At 43.7% G+C, this 21,056-nt stretch overlaps 3 protein-coding genes across 5 annotated transcripts in view; 2 read left to right on the top strand and 1 right to left on the bottom strand.

The window, feature by feature from the left end:
* ppfia3 (PTPRF interacting protein alpha 3) overlaps positions 1-7,295 on the top strand; it is a 40,824-nt gene extending 33,529 nt beyond the window's left edge. Inside the window, exons 25-30 of the mRNA XM_085783552.1 lie at positions 355-452; positions 2,913-3,088; positions 5,187-5,255; positions 5,987-6,149; positions 6,751-6,812; positions 7,146-7,295. Coding sequence (XP_085639678.1) covers positions 355-452; positions 2,913-3,088; positions 5,187-5,255; positions 5,987-6,149; positions 6,751-6,803 — 559 coding nt within the window. The 3' untranslated portion in view covers positions 6,804-6,812; positions 7,146-7,295. The remainder of the gene's footprint in view (positions 1-354; positions 453-2,912; positions 3,089-5,186; positions 5,256-5,986; positions 6,150-6,750; positions 6,813-7,145) is intronic.
* Positions 7,296-11,647: 4,352 nt separating this feature from the next.
* Positions 11,648-21,056, top strand: part of slc1a9 (solute carrier family 1 member 9) — a 45,777-nt gene continuing 36,368 nt past the window's right edge. The window contains exons 1-3 of one of the 3 annotated variants that reach the window (XM_085783539.1): positions 11,648-11,774; positions 19,119-19,221; positions 19,671-19,741. The gene's annotated coding sequence lies outside the window, so the exon portion shown is untranslated. Of the gene's footprint in view, positions 11,775-19,089; positions 19,222-19,670; positions 19,742-21,056 lie in introns of those variants that run through there. The other 2 variants (XM_085783541.1, XM_085783540.1) reach the window with 2 other exon arrangements.
* On the bottom strand, positions 13,326-20,826 carry ntf4 (neurotrophin 4). The gene is made up of 2 exons (XM_085783544.1): positions 20,291-20,826; positions 13,326-14,831 (listed from the first exon to the last, which is right to left on the bottom strand). Exon 2 carries the CDS (start codon positions 14,810-14,812, stop codon positions 13,364-13,366), a length of 1,449 nt encoding a protein of 482 aa, XP_085639670.1. The 5' UTR covers positions 14,813-14,831; positions 20,291-20,826; the 3' UTR covers positions 13,326-13,363.

The raw sequence follows: 21,056 nt of genomic DNA, 5'->3' as shown, positions 1-21,056 counted from the left end.
AGGAAGATTATTCCAATCTGAAAAAATAATACGCTGCTTAAAATATTGCAAAAGAGTATTTCATGTTTAACTTTATGCCTTTTGGAGATCAATGAATTTTGACCAGTGGTGCCCAAACTTTTGCATGACACTGTAACTCCGGCTTCTCATGTCACTTCTCGTGTTTTCCTCTCCGTTGTTGTTGCGACACTCAGGTGTGTGTCTCCAGGCCGTCTTTACCTTAACTCCCTTTTATTTTAAAAGGAGTTAAGGTCAGTGCCCTGGGATTGTGTTAATGCTCTCTGAGTGCAGGTGAGAGTGGAAACACGCCCTCAGTTAACCCTTCGCCCCCTCTGGCTCTTTCACCTCTCCCAGGGTCAGTTTGCATTATGGCATCATGTGCCTGAAGCGACTGAATTACGATCGCAAAGAGCTGGAGAGGAGGAGAGAGGACGCCGTCCACCAGAACAAAGGTGAGCTCCTTGTTTTTCCCCACTCTGCCATTATCTCGTCATTCAAGCCCCAGATGTGGGTATTGAACGCGTTTCTGACACCGTCCAACGAACTAATTCTCCCATTCATGCTCCACTATTGTCTTTTTCAAAGCATACCTCGGTCAGGTTAATTATTTACACGAGTATTATTATTATTAACCTGTCATTTCTCTCTCACTTCAGTCATTTGTCTGTTATTTTTTATCAATTTGTGCGTAATATTATACGTATGTACATTTAAGACACCAAACATTCTGTTGCAGCAGTGATATACTTTTCATAATAAATCATTGAGACCATGATAATGATAATAATAGACCAAAAACATGGCAGAAATGTTTTTAGCATTAAAAAGCGAACACCCTGTAGCAGATCCTCCACTGTGGAGCCATAGACACGTCTGACCCAGTTCTGCCCCGACAGCTGTTGCTGTGTAACATGGATCCTAAAACGCTTCGCACAGATAGAATCAGGAGACATGGAGCTTTTCAAACTGTGTATAATTCGTCAAGCTTGTGTGAATAACTTGAGTCCGGTGCAGACTCCGGTGAGTTTTCCATCATGATTCGATCAGTAAAAACACGTGAAGTTTTAAAAGTCTCATATTTTACTCTTCTTCTGTGTTTTATTTGAAATGTTGATCCATGATAAGATGTACATGAACCATGTCGGAGTAGTTTGTCAATCTCCTCTCTCAGCGTCTCTCTAGAGCTCTAGTAGCTGACAAGAGGTCAGTGTCAGCCAATCAGAAGAGAGGAGACTCTGTCTGTCTCTTCTGATTGGCTGACTGTTTTCTAAAGTGATCCAATAAAAAAATAGAGCAAATTTCCGAATAAAACACTCAGAGAAATGAAATGAGATGGTGAGCACAGGAGACAGCTTTGTTGTGACATCACAAAGTGACAGGAAGTCCTAGCGGCTGGTTTTAAGGCTCAGTTTCTGAATACAGGCTGTGTGCAGTTCCCTGTGGACTGAGGCTTTCATGCTTTTACAGTATTAAAGAGGAACTCTTCCGGTCGCTTTTCCACTGTTTTGCTAACCCTCATCACGGCCATGTGCATTTGTTTACAACGAAGCCGGCGAAAAATCAATACATGGAGCGGTGGATAACATTAGGACGATGTTGTGACGTGTATATTTGTGTAGTCTGAAGTGTCATAAACAAAAGATTACGGGTTACGGAGTGCGTTTGTGTCGCGGTGCTGCAGAGACGAGAGCTGGGACACCGGGGCGGCGGCCGAGTACTAGCTACACTGTTGTTGCCAAGTTGGTTTTCAGCCGTGAGACGCCAGGTGAAGGCAGAGAGCCTCCGTTCTCACTCGTAACAAGTTACAAGTCATGTAGTTAACCATCACAATTACTCCAGAGTTTTTAAATTAAGGTAAAAATGTAGCATAGCCACGGGAAAATCCTGCTTAATACCTCTTTAATATAAAACCTAGAGTTGCTTTATAATGCACAGCTACTTTTATACTGTGTGGCACCTTTAGAAAACTCTGAAATGTAACTTGGCAAACACAACACCAGCAACACACCTACCTGCTTCAAGCCAAACGACTGCTGCTGTTATTATTATAATATTTGTATGCTAATGCCAGGAACAGCAGAAACATTTATTTAATTACTTTTAACTTTTCAGTCGGATCTTTTAAAAGCTCGCTGACGTGACACTGAGAAGAGAAAATGCATTTCTTCTTCCCTGTGAAACTATAAAAATCATTTACCTTCTTTTCATCGGCTACAGGCTATAAAATGAATTTGTCTAACTCAAACAGATTTCTTTTTGAGGGAAAATTCCCATAAACTTAATGATGGCGAACAAAACAAGAAGTTTGCTTTGATTTCTTCGGTCTCCCACAATTCCCAGAGGGATGTTTGTTCGGACCACCCTTTGGATGCTGAACCCCCCCTCCCCCCTCCTCCACTTAGACGAGATTATAAACCACAACTTTCTAGTGTAATTTAGCCGGTAATGATTACATAAATGTCAACACGCTCAGTCATTAGACAAAACCCAATCTTTTGCTCTCTCACCGCTGCGCCTCAGGAGACACATGTTGTACGTTTACAGTCAGTTCATCTTGGCTCGTTTCTCCCTGACAGAAGAATTTCCCAAGGGAGGAAATTTGTAGGTTTTTTGGGTTCGGTCTGGTGATCGGGCCTGACCTGCAAGCCGAGCGCGTCCAGAAAATAAATCAGCTGAGCAGGAACAATTCACAAATATCAGGTAATGTGAGCCGCTCTGAAGAGACCATTAATAAGCAGCCTGTCTCATCCGGCCTGAACTTCAGGAAGTGACCGGAATAAGAATAAGAAACCCGATCCGTCTTATAAAAACAGCGAGCAGACGGCCGGCTGTTTGCAGATGGATGCCTCCTCTCCTCTACTCTACTCTCCCTTCATTCACTCTGTCCTCCTCCTCCCTCCTCCTCCTCCCAGATGTGATGGTGTGGTCCAACGAGCGAGTGATGTGCTGGGTGCAGACGATCGGCCTGAAGGAGTACGCCGACAACCTCCGTGAGAGCGGCGTCCACGGGGCGCTGCTGGCTCTAGACGACACCTTCGACTACACCGACCTGGCCCTGCTGCTGCAGATCCCCAATCAGAACACACAGGTAACGAACAGGTTGACGAGAAGGTCGTCATGCCAAGGAAGGCTTTGGAGAACTTTCAGAGTCATCAAAACGCTTTAGGAGTTCCAGGGGGGGTCCGGCTGGCAACGGATTTTCATATAATGGCGGCGGATAGAGTTCACTTTTGAATCGTCCAAAACACACACTATGAAACATCCAGATACCTCCATACTGCTCGTCTGTACTGACCCAAGTGTCCTGAAGCCGCCACATGAAAAAGTTGTTTGGAAACAATTAACTTGATCTCTGTTTTTATCCTTGTTGTAGCAGTAGCTCCCAGTGGCTGTGTGAGATTTGCTGCGAGATGTTCTTCCGTGTTTACATCAAACATCCAATGGTTTACAACGACCAACGAACATCTCACAGCAAATCTCGCACATGTGCACAAACATCAACAGCCACTGGGAGCGACTGCTACAACAAGGATAAAAACAGAGATCAAATTAATTTTTTCTGAACAACTTTTTCATGTGGCGGCTTCAGGACACTTGGGTCAGTACAGACGAGCAGTATGGAGGTATCTGGATGTTTCATAGTGTGTGTTTTGGACGATTCAAAAGTGAACTCTATCCGCTGCCATTATATGAAAACCCGTCACCAGTCGGACCCCCCCTGGAACTCCTAAAGCGTTTTGATGACTCTGAAAGTTCTCCAAACCCTTCCTTGGCATGACAGTGAGTAGAAAATTGGTGAATTATCGATTTTTAGTGAAGTATCCCATGAAGTTTTTATAACATCCTTTTTTCAATTTGGACACAGTGCTGCAGTGGTTAGCACCATTGTCACACAGCAGGGAGATGCTGGGTTTTAGGACTTCTTTGAGAAACCAGAGAAATCCATATCTAGTATTTTCTGTTCCCATGATAGCACCCCCTGAATTTATAGTTTTATACCATTCAGACGACGTCCACTCACTTGAACAGCCAGTAAAAACTTTGCATGCACTTTGCGACCTCAGTGACTTCATCATCATCGTGTTGTATCTTATTGCTCAGCTGCAGAACAGGAAACAGCACATGAACGCATCTGCAAATGTTAAACATTTAGACGCTGGTTTCCAAACCACAAACAACACGCGTGTCTGTGACGCAGCTACAGAGTGAAGTTTGTTTATTTTTTCTCTCATACGCTCTAGTGAACCAGGTATCATCATCCTCATCACAAACATGAGGGATGGCTTGATAGAAAACAGACCAAAATGAGCATTTCACAAGACATTTTTCCTATTTATGATACAAAACTTATTACTATGAATTTAAAACACACAGAGACTCATTTTAAACTACAGAAAAGACCAAATGTGACTTCAGTTAGACTTAAAAACATAAAAAGACTCAGCCCTGTCAACTCTTTTCCCACAAAATAGTTAAATTATCTCATTAAATATTCTTAGAAGCACATGTTCTCCTTTTGTCTTAATGGAAAATCCAAAAAAATCCATTCCTATGCACATATTTGTCGCCTGAGAAGTTTTAACCGCTGGACACAAGTCGTCACCTACTTTGTTACAAACTCTGTGCTCAGGTTTTCACTTCCTCATCGTCCATAGTTTCCCTCAAAGTGGTTGTAATATCAAAAACATACACATCATAAACCCTCTCATCTCTGCACAGTGAAGCTCACAATTACAAACTAGTAGGACACCACGAATGACTTTCTCATTAAAAGCATTTGATTTTTATTATATTGACGGAACTGACTGGGCCGATTATTATTTCAAACAGAAAGAATGGCTTTTATGTGGTGTGGCATTAATTATGTCGATTGCAGGTTTTTGCTTTTAATCAATCAGCGTTCAGATAAGACTTTGTATGATATATGTCCAAAATTATTAATCTTAACAGTCTGCACACCCTCCATGACTCAAGTGTCGAAGCTCCTTATTACTGCACATCCTCCTCTATCATTTCCTGTCACCTCCCTACTGCCGTCTGTAATAACGGCCTAAAAAAATTCCTCATCTGGTCCTTCGGAGTTACAGCTGCATGGACGACGTTCACACATGAGCTAATGAACGTCTGCATCACAGATTCATCTCGTGCTTCACCTCCCTCTCCCTCTCTCTCTCTCTCTCCTGCAGGCCAGACAGCTCCTGGAGCAGGAGTACAACTCCCTCATCTCCATGGGGACCGAGAGACGACCTGATGAGGTAGGCATACAGATCAGCCTGCAGAAATTTGAATTTAAAAAAAAAAGGATTAAAGGAATAGTTCACCAAAAAATGAAATTCAGTCGTTATTAACTCACCCTTATGCTGATGAATACTCCAGAGTAGTTTTTTATTCCTCAAAGTGCATCTGGAGACCTGGGAGGCCGGTTCGTAGTCCAACGAAAACTTTATATGAGAAAAATAGGGCCCAACACAAAAACGTCCAAAAAACTACACAAAAACCATTTAATATTCCTCCACACTCCTCGTCCGCTACAAGGGATATAGTCCGGAGTTTACTCGAAACGACGTCATTTAGGCAAGACCAGTCACGTCCGCGTGCGTCACGTGAACGCGAGAGCGTGCACCAGGCAAATTCAACACAGGACTGTTTAGGCTGTAAAAATGTCCTAAATGACGTTGTGTCGAGTAAACTCTGGACTATATCCCTTCAGGACACTTGGATTGCAGCAGACGAGCAGTATGGAGGAATATTTCAGGGTTTTTGTGTAGTTTTAGGGACGTTTTTGTGTCAGGTGCTACTGACTGTCATATAAGGATTTCGTTGAACTACGAACTGGCCTCCCGGGTCTCCAGATGCACTTTGGGGAATAAAAAAACTTCTCCGGAGTATTCATCAGCATGAAGGTGAATTTCATTTTTTGGTGAATTATTCCTTTAATGTGATGTTCTCATGTTTTCACACGTGGCGTCTTGTCTTGTCTTGACAGGATGGGACTAAGACGTTCACCCGCTCGCCCTCCTGGAGGAAGATGTTTAGGGAGAAGGATCTCCGGGGCGTGACCTCTGACTCTGCCGAGACCCTGCCTGCTAACTTCCGTGCCTCAGCCATCTCCACGCCCTCCGTTACCCTGAGAAAGGTTCAGAGTGATGGTGAGTCTGACCTCTGGCCTCTTGGCTGCTGCTCCGCTCTCATGTTCGCGTTCGCTCGACTCCTCGGGCGAGTTCGTCTAAATTTAGACGATGTGTGGAAAAAAAAAAAAACCTGTTACCCGCTGCCTGCACCGAGTTTCACATGAGGAGCCGTGACAAAAAGCCCGTCGTAGCCAGGTTACACAGGACCGACCCCGATGAGGTGCAACCATTTCTGTGGATGTGATAATAAATGAGGCATGTGTTTACATCTTGATTTCGTGGAAATGAGCCTTGAACAGAAACATTTGTCTGCAAGCCACCATGCATGCAGCCGCCGCCGTTATATAAGCCATTCTGCAAAATGTAAAAGCTCCCAGAGTCACATGCATGGAGCAGTTGGCTGCTTTCATGCTACTCTGCCATTAGTTTGGCGGAGGAATTTTCAGTTTCCTTTAGCAGAGCGACTGGCAATAACAAGGAACAGACGCTTCAAAGTGCAGAGGAAGACTATTATCCCTCATTCCACGTCTTAATAAGAATGCCTGTGGAAGGTCAGTGGTGTTTAAGGGATTGCAGCTACGTTAATGACCCCATCTGTGTCTCCCTGTCTCCATCGCAGCCAACTCTGGTGCCCGGGGTGAATCTGCCTCAGTGAGGACGTACTCCTGTTGAGGGGCTGAGGTGAGAACTGCCTGTTAATTAAACCGTTGAACCCTGTTTCGTCTTTCGTTTGTGTTTGTGTTTATGTGTGTGTGTGTGTGTGTGTGTGGGGGGGGGGGTTCTCCAAGTTTCTCCGAGCTCCTGAGATGCCTCGCACATCTGCCTCGCACATTTGTTTCGAACATTGTTGTTTTATGCATTTGTTTGTTGCAAGTGGATTGGTTTGAGCCTGGGATTTTAGCAGTTCGCCTAAGGTCTTTAAGTGGTGGGGTTGGTCGGCCGGGGGATTTAAGGCGGAGTTGAATTAAGGCCACGGACGCAGTGACGTGGGAATAACGCTGTGTCTCTCCTCAGGGCGCTGACTGGATTGGGGACTAGAGGACCCTCTCGCTCATCCACGGAGAAAGAAGCAATGAATATAACCATTTAACTTTTAAAAATAAATAATCGGTCTGACCATTCTGCAATAACAGAAACAAAAGGAATAAAAGGGGAAAATGACATGAAGAATGTATGAATGTATTTTCCGACCAGACCAGGAAGGTTGAATGGGATCAGCTGTTTTCTCTCTCTGTCTCTCTCTCTTCCTGTCACTCTGTCTTTGCTCTCTCTCTCTCTCTTTCTCCCTGTGTTCGGGGTTAAAAAAGGACAACGACGGTGTTGGTTATGTTCGTGCCAGGCGTGCAGACCACCCCCCCCCACACCTCTACCCCCCAATCCCACCCCACCCCTCTCTCTCTCTGTGGCTGCACACAGTCGGCAGAGTTGGCAATATCAGGGCTTATTTTCCTACATTAAGAGGAAGTCACTTGCTGCCATTTATTCTCTTTACAGTACAAAAACAACTAAAGGTGTCGCCTTACAACGTCTGCTCAACAACAGGTGTTTTTTAATGAGGACTAGGAGGATGTTTAAACTGTAAAACCATTGGGGGCGTGGGGGGTCGAGGGAGGGGGGGGGGTAAAATGGACATAAATGTACCACAACTCTAAACAACACCGGTGTTCTCCTTTCTACTTGTAAGGCGGCTGGTGTCCAGTGTCGGCCATGGTGGCTCTATTGTTCGAGGGTCTAAGTGTCCCCAACTGGTCGGAGCGGTGTCGTAAAACGTGTCCGAATTCAGACCACCATTTATCTCCAACCACATCACAGAGACCCTCCTCGAGCTTTGTCTATTGGGCACCTTGAAAACCGATAGGCTGAGTAATTTCTTTTGAAGGGAGCCCATTGTGGAGATCAAAGGCTCGGAGGTTGGATGGGACAGGGTGGAGCGAGGCCACAGGGGCATTGTGTTCAATGATTCTGTGTTGTCGTTGATGGCAGGTAATCCATAAAGTTGGTGTTAGTGCCACGTTCTAAAAAGGCGTTCTTTACAAAGGGTTCATGGGATCTTTACATGTTAAAGGGACAGTATGTGACATGAAGCCTACTGATGCTGCTGTCTGTGGCTCTGCGGGTTGTTACTTTGATTAATTGACTTTCATGATGTTACAGTGAAGTCATCGAGCTCAAACTTCAGATGTTCAACAGAGCTTAGAGGCATTGGCTTAGAAATACATGTGCCTTTAGGAGACTGAGGGCTTTTGAGTTGCATTGTTGGAAATGTAAGGCGCCTTTGTTTTGGGAGTGTGGTCCATGCTAGGGACAAAAAGGTGAGGATGAACCTGTTACGACTGAAACTAAATTGTTCTGATTTCAGTTTTGACTGTTCCTTTTCAAATCTGCAACACATAAGCTCTAGTTTTAGCCTGAAATACCTAAACAACCATTCGATGGATTGCCCTGAAATTTGGTTGAGGTATTCATTGTCTCCTGAGGATGATTTATAACAATCTTTATGATCTGCTGACCTTAACTCAAGTTATACCCTAAGATTATATCCTAAGATTTGCCCTCTAATATAGCATCACAAAGTCATTAGAGATAACGCAGGTGGCATCTGTCATAAACTGGCTCGAAAACTTTCACAGTACAGTAGCTCATTAGTGGCCTATAACACACAAGTACCAATTACCTTACAAAGCCCTTTGTAAAGAATGTCTTACTGGAAAATGATTGTTACATTTTAATGATATTGAGAAAGATGTGTTATTGAAGCCTGACTCAAGCTTGAATTCCTCAGTAGCCCTCCATAATGTCACTCTGCGGTTTATGACCTGTAATCATCAGCTCAGGGTCTTGGGTAATCCTGGTGATGGGAGAGGCAACAGAGAGACAAAACAGCGTCTCAAAGGGAGGAGGGGGAAAAAAACAAAACAACAACAACAACAGGATGGACAGAAACTGGTCATTTTACTGCACACACAAGCCATAACAGAAACCAAGAGCTCTCTGGGGGGTGAGATCAGAGAGAGGCAGGAAGAGAGGGGCGAGCCCGAGGAAGCCCAGGAAACAAAACCTTTAGCCTCTGTGTTTACGATGCATGTCAAACAAACGACAATGACCTAAAAACATTTTTTTGGTGGTGAAGGTGATATGAGGTGTCGTTAAAAAAATATATATCTGTATGATAAACCTACAGGGGTGGGAGCCTGGGGATCAATTTGTAAAATGTGTGTATTTTTTTCAGTTGTATTTTTTATTTTTTACGATAACTATTTATTTTCTTTAGGTATGTATTGGATAAATGTATGTACATGTTCCGTTCCTTCTTGACTTCATTTGAACTAGTTTTAAAAGTAAATATGAAACATTGAAAATGGTCATTCAAATATGCTACTGTATGTGTACATTTTGAGAACAAATTGTGCAATGATTTATCAGATTTCCATGATTAAAGTGATAGTAATACAAATTGAAAATATCATCTGGGAAAATAAACAATAATGATGATGATAATGAAAATGGTGATGTAAAAGAAAAAAAAAATAAAGCGATCCAGGTGGATCTGCTGATCATCGCAAAGCTTTCAATGTTTTTATTTTGACCCATTGATTTGTTTTATTATTTCTCTCTGCAGGTATAACAGAGCAGTGTGGTGGTTCAATGTTGATGATATTATTCAGCTGTTAGAGATGTTTGCATTTCTATTATATGGTATATTAACTTACATAATTACACAACACTCCTATTTAGATATAGGCTAATGACATTTTTAATCCACAACAGATAGCCACAGCTACCAACTGGTCCAGATCAGACTGTATGTAAAAAGATTTTACAAGCAAAACATAGAACTGGTACGTTAACTAAACTGAAACATAAGAGCTGAATTGAGAATAACATCAATAATGTATGCTGAAATTATCACAATGCAGGTGTTTCCAGGGGACACTTGAAAGTAACCAACATTCTGTGAAGTAGCAACAACAACAAAGCTGTCTGAAGGTGAGTTTGAGCTCTGATTGTACAGGGATGACTAGTAGTAGCAGTCGACAAAAATGTCCTCCTTTCGTGTCCTGGCCTACAACCTCCAACAGGTGGATCCTCCGTGCCCTATCGCGCACCTGATTCAATGCTAAGTACTGTGTTTTGGCTCATTTCAACAGCTAACGGTTCAAGTTGTTGTGAAAAAAAGTTCTGTTCTCAAGTTGCTTAGTTAGGTACGGGACCCGCGCTTTGTGAATGGCGGCCACTGTCTGATTGTGACCGACAGCAAAAAGGGCGCATGACGTCTGTCCGACTACCCATTTCTCCGACCATACATTTCTTTATTTTTGCGTCCATTAGTCCGACCTCCCACTTCTCCGACTACCCTAAACCTAACCTTAAAGCAGAAGTAAGCGATATTTTTGTGTTAATATAGCCTAAGTCTTAAATAGTTATATCTTCCGACAGCAATCACTTACATAGAGTGTTTGGACTGAAACACGGGTCTGTCAGTCACTCTGCTCTGAGCGGAGGAGAAAACTTTTCTTGTATCCTACAAGTTTTATCCAATGAGGAGAGAGAACGGTATGAAGGGCTGCGTGTGCAGGGACGAGGACCAATAGATCCATGACGAGGGCGGGGGCTGCTAACTCCATCGGCTGACAAGACGTTATGGTGCGTTCAAGGCAGCCCGTAACTCGTGTTTTTCCGACCTGTTAAGTCGTACCAGTTCGATCTGGTACGAGTTCACGGGTCGGAAGTTACCAGTGGCCGTTATAGTGCACTTTCACAGGTAAAGCAGGTCGGAAAAACACGAGTGGGTTGCCTGGAACGCTACAAAGTCGTAAGTCGTTACTTGAAGCTGTAATTTACGGTTTCAAAAGCCTGCCTGGAACGCAGCATTAGCCAAAACGACCGGATCGCTTACTTCTGCTTTAACACTGTAGAATGGGTAGTCGGAGAAATGAACCGTCTGACTTTTGGGCAGTCGGACTGATGTATGCTCCCCCAGCAAAAAACCTCGTAAACTAGACCTTTGTAGACCTGGAACTTGAGTTGGGACGTGGCTAAGCACCCTAACAGGTGGATCCTTCATGGCCCTATCTCTTCCCATATTCATTGTAAACCGAAAATGAGAGCAAACAACACTAACAGAGAGCAGAACGTTTTTCGCCTCAAGGGAATGGTTGCTCGGTAACAGTAGCTAGGGTTGTGGTTGTAGCGGTCTGTGCTAGCAGCAGGCTAATGGCAGCTTGCTTATGACACAGCGCAAATTCGGCCTTCGCGGTTATTGACGGCTTGGAGTTGGGAGAAAGCTCAACAAGTTTGTCCGACTCACTCAAGTTAATCACTACAGTCTAGGTAGTGTCCCACCTGGAAACACTATTGCTGTGAGTATTTACTGTACGTTTTCTCTTTTTGCCCTGACATAGTCGCATAGTCACAGCACTTAAGTATGGTATTATAGGATATTCCTCAAGTAGCCTATCTCTATTTTTCATTCTTTAAAAATGTGATACAGGAAAAAATAGGAGGAGGAGGAAATTAGGAGGAAAAGATAATCTGCCAACTGTTACACTTCCACCGAGCCCAGTCATGGCCTGATGCTTTATCATGACAAAACTCCATCTACAAATATCTGCTGTCCAACTTGAGAGAGTAGCCTATGTTGAGGTATGTAATTTTTATTTAATTCCTAAACACAGCTTGTAGTTGCTGCTTTTAGCCCCACACAATGGCATGATGAGCACATACAGTATAGGATGATATGTGTTTACAGCAAATATGAAATACTTGTGTATGAATATATGGTATAACATGACATTGCCATATAAAATTGTTTCAATTTCTGATTGGCAAATATTTTCTCTATGGAAATTAAACACAATTATTCATTTATTTTTGTCTGGTGCTTTGGTTGATAAAATGAGTCATGGCTTTGTAGCATATTCTACAAGCTGTTTATTTTACCGGTTCCACAGTCAGTCAAAACAACATAACAATGTGTTTGTGAAGTAATATTGTCTTGAGAATTTGATGAGAGGAATGATAACACAATGCCTTTATAAAATAAATTGCAGAGGACTAATTCAGAGTTATTAAATTGATCATTTAATGAGTACAAAGATCCTTTATTACGATGTTTGGCAGTCAAACCGAACAAATCAGCAGATGGTAAAATGACCTTCTTTATGTGTCATATAATTGACATCAATGTCCGTGAAGGTTCTCAGTCATCCAGGTCATCTTATTCTTGTGGAGTTGTAGTAAAAAAGCAACTGGACTTCTTCTCTTGTTTGAAGACGTTTCACCGCTCATCCAAGAGGCTTCTTCAGTTCTGACTGAGACTAATGCAACTAATGTGACTTTGGTATTAAATTTAAATTTCTTTGGGGACAAAGTCACATTACCACACCCCCGAGACTTGAGTCACATGACCACACACCCTCGAAACTGGGGGTGTGGTCATGTGACTTTGTCCCCAAAGAAATTTAAATCAAAAGCAACTGGACTTGGTTATTTGTCTAAGTCCAGTTGCTTTTTATTTTAATTTCTTTGGGGATAACGATGACCTGGACAAATGAGAATATTCACAGGCTCATGTGACTTTGGTTTCACCAGAGACCAAACATAGGACCACCCACTCTGGGTTTAAATACCCGTGTTTCTTGCATTAGTCTCAGAACTGAAGAAGCCTCTTGGATGAGGGGTGAAACGTCTTCAAACAAGAGAAGATGTCCAGTTGTGGAGCAGTAAAATGGAGCCTCAGTAGGTGGCGCTCCTTCCTCTCACAACCTGACTGGACCAGAGGCTGGAATTATCATCAGACACTTCTTCTATAAATACACACAGATATACATAGCTTCATATATAAAGGTATACTGGTGTCATATTGTACACATAAAGGAATATATTAATATCAAAGACATACACATGCTATACTAATCAAAAATAACTTAGATTATGAAAGATAAATCATACAAAAACAGTACTTTTTAAAAGTAAAATCTCTATGAATGACAATTTTCCTTAGAGCTAGTATTGAGGTCTTCTTGTTTTTTTCAAAAGTCTTTTGAGGCTGAGGTGGAAGGAGGGATCGGAAAAAGGAGGAAAACTGTGGATTAAGGCAGGAATATCTTCCATCATTTTAAGCAAGCAGCATGTCACAGCTGCTCTGCTCTGTGTCACTTTCTACTTCTTGCAAACTCCCTCAACCCCCCCGCCCCCTCCCCTTCCATACCTCCCTCCCTCCTCTCCCTCGCTCAGCCTCTCCCCTTCCTCGACAAGACCTCCCTCCCTGCCACCTGATTGGTTCTGGACAGCAGCACGCAGACGCAGGACGAGTCGATGCGGATCCACCTCCATCCGGTTCTGTTGTTTTCATCTTTGGTGAGCGCTCGGACAAACGACTGCTTGGCTTTGCACTCGCTCAGCCACTGTTTTTTATCCACGCCCAAGCAGCCCGCCCCGGCTACACCCATCGCCGGGGATTTCGCCGCCGCGCCCGCACCCCTCGACCGGCTAGAGTTGCTCTGCTGCTCGGCCTGGCGACAGCGAGTCTCATAGAAGTACTGTTTGAGTGGTCCTGTCTGGGTCTGGATTTCCTGCAAGATGGTGACCATATGACCGTGAGAGTCGATGGCGGTCCTCTTGTCGGTGACCCAACCGCTTTCTGACTCGCACACCGACTTTTCCCCCCTCCGTCTGTCCATCAGGTGTGAGCGTTTGTCTCTTTTGACGGGACGGGTGCCCTCGCCGTTAACTCTGGCAGAATCTATCCAACTCAGAGTCGTGCTCCTGTCGATCGCCCGGTCCCCGTGTCCCTCGATGTGTCCGTCCACGTCCTCCTGCTCCTCCCCGTCGCCGTCCTCCTCCAGCAGGCCAGTCTCCAACATGAGCAGGTGAGGTGGGTGTTCTGGGGGAGACAGGGAGGGTGAGAACAGGACTCGAGGATGTGCATCCAGAAACATCTCGTCTCCCTCTAGGATGCTATCCAGCCCGGTTCCCAGACCCAGCCCTGCCTCCAGCGTCAACCTCTCCTCAGCCGGACGTCTCTCCGCTCCCGGCGTCCGCTGCATCCCCGTCCTCACTGTTGATGCTGTATCTCTCAACTGCTCTGAGGGAACAGTCGGTTCTGGTCCTCTTTGACCCTTTCGGTTTGCAACAGGACTGACAACATTGTGGTTTTCCGCTGCAGAAACCTGCAACGGTCGATCTGTAGAGTCCTGAAGTCTGTCCTTCTTGGAGAAGTTCACAAAATTGGAGTAATCTTGCCTGCTTTTGCTCCTACTTTCAGCCTTGTAGTCCTTTGGTAAAGAATTATCCTCAGAAATACCCTCGGTCCTGAGTGTTGCTGCTTCTGTGGGAATATCCGAACTGACACTGTGTTTGTCATTGCTGCCTGAGTTGCTATTTGATTGGTATGTCTCTTGTTTCTCCACTTGGAACGTGGAGGTCTCTTCATGTGCGGAGGATTTCACATAATCCTTAGGGCTCTGGAGGTTTTGTCTGTTTAAGTCCGTCTGTGAGGCATTTCCATGGAAGTTGTAGTCCACAGTCGGAGCTGCGAGGCTGGCGGCCGGGTCATGACGGCGCTCTCTGTGGTCGTCAAAGCCAGGCTCTGTTGTCGCGGCAGCAATCCTGGACACGGGGTTGTGAGGGAAGGGCAGGGCCGAGGCAATCACCATGGCAACCAGGGGAAGCCAGTGCATCACTCCCAGGACGTATCAGCTGGCAGTTTAAAGAGAGAGAGAGGGAGACAATGTTATTTTATATAATGCGAATTGCGGTTTATACAGTCAAACTAAGTACCTCAATTAAAATGTAAAATGAGAGATTTTACAAGTGGCCCGCAGCTTTATGGCTCTGGAGCTTTAACCGCTGAGGTATGGCTTTAAAATGTTGGCAGAACTTGTGGAAAATAGGACCAAGAACAGCGAGGTCGCCCTCTGCTTCTTCATGTTGTAAGACAGAGGTCGACTATGAACGCCATAGTTTCTGGCGTCTGAAAGGCTGACCTTCAAACAGATACACTGACAACCTGGTATGTATGCAAGTCAGAGACTTAACAGCCAAAAGGAAATGGATTAAATAGACAACCCAGGAGGAACAAACCTCCCCTCACAGCTTTTAAGGACATGATTTTTCTTCCTTTTTTCTCTCTAGGATCCAAAACCTTCTTTAAAGTTTCTGTTTAGATCTGTGGTATCAATTACATCAAGTCCACAAAACCACACAGATAGCAGGAAAACATGCCGGTGTTTCCAGTATATCCTGTAGGTATTTGACTTGTTCACACCTGGGCTGTGGGCACATTTGTTTTCTTTTGGAAAGGTGCTGCCGGAACATGAAATAATACATCTGTCACCTTGGACTGGAAGACTTTTAGCCAGAGGGTGATGTGCAACCATCACAACAGTAAACTTCTAGCCAGCCACAAGCTGCACTATCTAAACTTTGTGTTAACTTTTAATCACAGAGGGATTAGTGGTGGAATAGGTAAACTATGAATGATGAAACTATGAAACAAGTACTGCAGAAAATGTTCCCAATAATTCCTTTAGGAGCTGAGAAATGACAGGTTTGCACAAGTAGAAGATAACAGCAGTACAGTAGATGGCCAATTGTGGATTGGCTGAGAAGACTAACCAGAAACTTTAGTAAAATTGAGTATTGAGTAACTTATTTTTGTTCAAGTCTGTTTTTGTTCAAGGATTGGATGAAACATGACTGAAGGTATCATCCTGGTTCCTCTCCAGAGGTGTGTTTAATCAAAACTGCTCAGCTTTAATCAATATTTTGTTTAATACAGTTTCCACATATAGAATGTGATGTAAAAAATCAAAAACTGGGGCTGTAAGCTCATCTAGTCTTACTTATTGAGCCACATGTTTCGGTTAACTTTATGGTAATTGACGCGGTTTGGCGGCAACCTTCGGCTCCTTTAAATGACCAGCACATTCAAACTTTGACGTCAGTCACATGAAGAGCGACCAAAGCGGCTAAAAATATTTTGCCTCTTTGGAAGCTTTTGGTGTGAACGTACAGTAATTACTGGTGCAAACTCTCACTCACTGCACTGACATGGTTTTGGATTTATTTAGCTCCGCCCCCTGTCCCCAAAAATTGTCGGTATTGGTTCATTGTTCCTGGTTTATTTTTAAGTGTTACAGTAAGTAAAGTTACACTAAGCAGAAGCAGAAGTGACTACACTTGATAAAAATCTCTTCTTGATTACAAGACAATATTTCCATTGGTGATGCGTGGAAAAGTTGTTCCAATACCTATTACAACACTCAAACAAAACACTCCTTTGTGTAGTGTAAACTTTCCCTGCCATGCGTGAGACTTTTCAGCTGTATGCGTTCGTCACCTATGACACCATCTGTACGAAACAAAAAATATGACTCAAGCCAGAGATGATTCACTTGCGTTTCAAAGTGAGGTTCCCTCTGTGACTAAGTGGAAAAATATTCCAGTCACCCATACATGTGGCACGAAGAGCGGGACGGCGTTCAGGCAGAACGCACACAAGCCTCTCTCGGCCAGAGGTAAACATCAGTTTAGTTATTTGTTTGAAAGCAGCGAGGACGTCTCTTGGAAAGAGTTAAAATAGGTGGAATGATGAGAATGTCAGTGATGCAGCTTTACTGGCGAGGCTCTGTCAAGGTTTCCTCCGGCTGGAGGCGGGGGCGGAGGGGGCACGGGGCAGCAGAAGGTAACTGCAAAGGAGTGGATGCCATGACTGTGTTTGTTTGCTTGTGGCGTGTTTGTATTTCTCTGTCCGGGCGTGTGAGAGTGACTGAGAGGATGTTTCATCAGCAACCGCTGTGTTGCCGCGTGAGTGACAAAACCGAATCCTTTCAGTGGCAGGACTTGTACTCGGCAGGGCCACACCCTGGACACAATGCAGCCGCCGAGGAGCGACGAGGATTGGTTGACACATCACTCAGCAGTCACCTCGGGCGCTCTAAGTGTCTGCTTGACACCGCTGACGGTAAATCATATTAAAGTCCGTTGATATTTTGGCTTTGCTGTGGCTACAGACACAAACGCTGGGCCTGCCAAATAAACCCAGGTGTTAAGGTGATGACAGTTGATTAAAAACGGTAAACACGTACACACACCTGAAATGCAGAGCGACCTGCCAATGTCAATTAAAGCTGAAAACAAAAAGTGAAAAGTGGAACACGCAGCTACGGCGGGCACAGTCTGGAGAAGCTACAGTACACGGGGACAAGAGGACCGTCTAAACCAGAGGGTGGGGGGATATCCAGGACAAATCTGGTGTTTGTTCTGTTGCAGGAGACTTATATGCTTCTTAAGGACTTTCTCGTGGAGCACTCAGACGCCACACAGAAGGCAGGCGAGCAGACTCTCTAAGTGGTTTCTTAGTAAAACAGCAGCAGCAGCAGCAGCACTTCATCACCACGCTCCATTTGCTACAATGACATGCATCATTTGAGCTCCCTGCAAGGCTGGACGAGGACCACGACGTTCTTCCAACCTCTGGACCAGACCCAAGCACTCTGACCCCCCCCATCCCTCCTTCAACAACCCACCCAAGATGAGCAGACACACACACATACTCACATACACAAATCCCATGCTCTCTCTAAAATGTGACGTTTAAATAAATACGACTCAACACTACAAACTTTGGTTAATCCTAATTTGCGTAACCTGAAATATTCCCCAGCGAGCGCGGGAAGAATACCTTGAAACCACAGGACAAGGCCTACACAAACAGACAGACACCAACCACCTCATCAGCCAAAAATCCATGAATAAACACACTAAATATGACTGAATAGACTAAACTATGTCCTGACTATCTGATCTGAGGCCTCCATGGACGGCACTGGCTCCCTTACCAACTCCTTGTGACTGCACATAGATGAAATAGTTCAGAACAGGCCTCGGTTGCAAATACTCTTTTCTTCTACTCTTTTTTTTTTTTTTTTTCTTCTGTGTGCGTGTGTCACGTAGATCCACTATAATGAGTCTGCGAGATGTTCAGAAACACTACACACAATAAAAAACCTAGACATTCAACTTGTTTCAACTAAACTGAGCAATACACAAACATACCGAAAGGATATTAGGGAACATTTTTAAGTGACAGCTTGTAACTGATCTTTTACACTTTGCTTTCCCTCCCACTGCACCACTGTTTACGATTTTTATCTCATGACTGTTTCTATTTATTACTTTACTTGTTACAAAAATGTGTGCTCGTTTCTCCTGTTTCCTATAAAGCCTGCAATTAATCAATGGATCTATTTGTGCATAAACAATCTGATGACTGTAAGAAAAAATATTAAAAACGCAGCAATTTCAAAATTCAGGGAGACTAAAACTTGGATAAATTGTTTTTACATAAATGTGAGACCATAGAAAGCTGCAAATTATCATTACTTTTTGGCTTATAGTAAATGATCTGATTGATTACTTGTTCATCAACACAGCTGCCCGATTTGTTGTTTCTTGTTTTTCTTTATTACTGAGCGACTGAAACCATCACGAAAACACTTCATCTTGTTGTCATGCAGCTTCGAACACAACAGACACATAAACACATCTCTTGATTTAAGTCTGGCACCTGGTAAATTGGTTTGACTGCTGCCAGTGTGAACCGCAGAGGTTTAATCCGGATGACTGACTGACTGACTGATTGACGGAGGAATCAGGGGGAGTTATGGCACACACACACAAGACCCTCCCCAGGAAACAGACGCCATAAAGCAGCGCCACACCTGGCATTGGCTACTGTGCTATTAGCCTGTTAACAAACTAATCCCCTCCCTGATGTGTGGCTAAGACACATCCATCTGACAGAGAGATAATGCAATGTGTGTTAGTGTTGGCCCCGTTCCGTCCTAATCCGGCCTCTTTGAAGTCCTGTAACCTAAAGAGTGACGGGGGTGGGAGACGTCTGGAGGCCAGATGATTGGAGGAAGTTTCCCTAAAAACAGTTTGCACCTCACATTGCGTCTTTCAGCAGATTTTTTATGACAGGTTCGGTGTGACTAAGCTGTCTGAAATGCATCTGAGTGCCACCATTAGACAGTGACAACAGGAGCGGCTGTGACACCATGTGATGTGGAAAACACATGTACAGGTAAATGTTTGCCCCCCCTCTCTCTGTCTGTAAGGGAAAAGTAAAAAGCCTTGGCCTCTCATAGGCTTATTTACAATGCCCAGCTCTTTCACTGTGCAAACACCCCATTAATTCCAGGTCTGTGATTGTTTCATACCAGCTCAGCCTGCAGGAGCCAGACCCCTCCTCTATAACATTGGCTCCATATGAAAAACTCAGTCATCACTGACATTTCTGTGAAATATCTCTCTCACAATTACACAGGAGCTGAAAATGCACCACTTTAGACAAGGCACTGTACATGCATTAGTGCAAAAAAAAAAAACATGATAAACATCTTTATCTTTTAAAAGCTCGTTTTATATCGTACATTTTAGTGTGATGTAACATTTTACAAGTACTTTACAGAGGATGCATGAGCTGGAGAGAGGAAATTATAATCGTGTTCATTTCATTTGCACTTGCACCAGGAAGCTACCTCCCACGGAGCCTGATCAACCCAAGATCTGTTGACAATATCGACCTGAGACATCAGCTGCAGGTATGTTTGCAAACGCAACCTGTGTGATCTACCTGCGGGTTTGAATTGTGAGTCAGTAGCTCACACTTCACCTGAGTGACTGCCAACGAAAACAAAATGTGGAATAGACTGCAGCTGCAGGATGGCCAAAGAAAATAAAATGTGCAACACTGAGGGATTATGGTCGGTTTGATTTAATAAGCTTATCTGGAGTGAAGTTTCCTTTTGGCATTCTTAGGAACTAGATGGGATACAATTGAACAGAAAAGATCAATCAATTTTCAAACATGTCAGTCATTTCTGTGTGCATTGATAGGTGGTCGCAGTGACAGATAACCGTGTTAATATATAATTAAATGCTTAATAATTAAATAATGAAACTGTTAAGATTCATAAACTAACATATTGAAATGGTTAAGTGTTTTTTTTGTTTTGTTTTTTACATCATTATGTAACTGCGGGTGTATTTAGTAGACTGAATAAATCGATGATATTTTTAATAATTCAAACGTGCTAATAATAGTGTTTAGTGTGTAGTTTAAGGCCTTCCTGTATAATTTAAAACCGTACCGTTTAGGTGAGATCCGGACCCCGCGTCCTTCCAGCTGACACCACATTGATTTCAGAGTCCTGTCGCCAGTTGCTCAACTGGTTTAAAAAATTAAAGTCAAACAACACTTTCGCACTTTCGTTACCGCAGACTAGTCACAAACATTTCTTTCTTCTTTTAATAGTCCGTGACATTGCATGTGGCCCCTCAAGATCCGACGAGTAAAAAAGAAAAGAAAAGAAAAAGAAAAATGAACCAGAAAACTTGTCTCCTGTCCGGGGAAGCGCCTCCAAAACTGAGCGGAGGAGAAAGTGAAAAAAAAAAAAAGCCCAGAAAGGTATCAAAAAAGAAAATATGACTTAAAATGTAGATATTCCATGAGTTGTTACTCCTCCGAGGCGGACCGAGGGGGGAGGTATCTGAGTTCAAATATGTGAACGAAGAAGTGGAGAGGTGAAGAAGTTGGCCAAATGTTTTAAGACCTGAACTCCGCCTGGAACGCGTAAAGTCGGACAGTCCGTGAAGTTAGCACGAGTTGGAAACACAACTTCCGGTTGTGGATTTCAAAATAAAAAACCCCGGGGTGAGTTTGTTCTTGGTGGAACGCTAGACACCGGCACGGGGGCTTTTATTTTCAAAGACACCAACGGTTACTTCCGGCGCTGCTTCTCGTTAGCTACCGCTAGCTTGACAACCGAACGACTCCGATTTCTCCTGGGAAGCGCAAAGACAAGACGAAGTTTTTTTTTTTTCTTTACTTCGGGAGGTTAGTATATTGAAACGAGA

This window comes from Trachurus japonicus, chromosome 8 (genome assembly GCF_045865225.1).
Source record: "Trachurus japonicus isolate A0001 chromosome 8, Traja_1.0".
In the NCBI taxonomy this organism is placed as follows: domain Eukaryota; kingdom Metazoa; phylum Chordata; class Actinopteri; order Carangiformes; family Carangidae; genus Trachurus; species Trachurus japonicus.
The sequence above is the reverse complement of the archived record's forward strand: the minus strand, read 5'-3'. Positions and strand labels throughout refer to the sequence as shown.

Coding starts and splice junctions, on each gene's coding strand:
- ntf4 (XM_085783544.1), bottom strand. CDS start 14,812: ATGCACTGGCTTCCCCTGGTTGCCATGGTGATTGCCTCGGCCCTGCCC.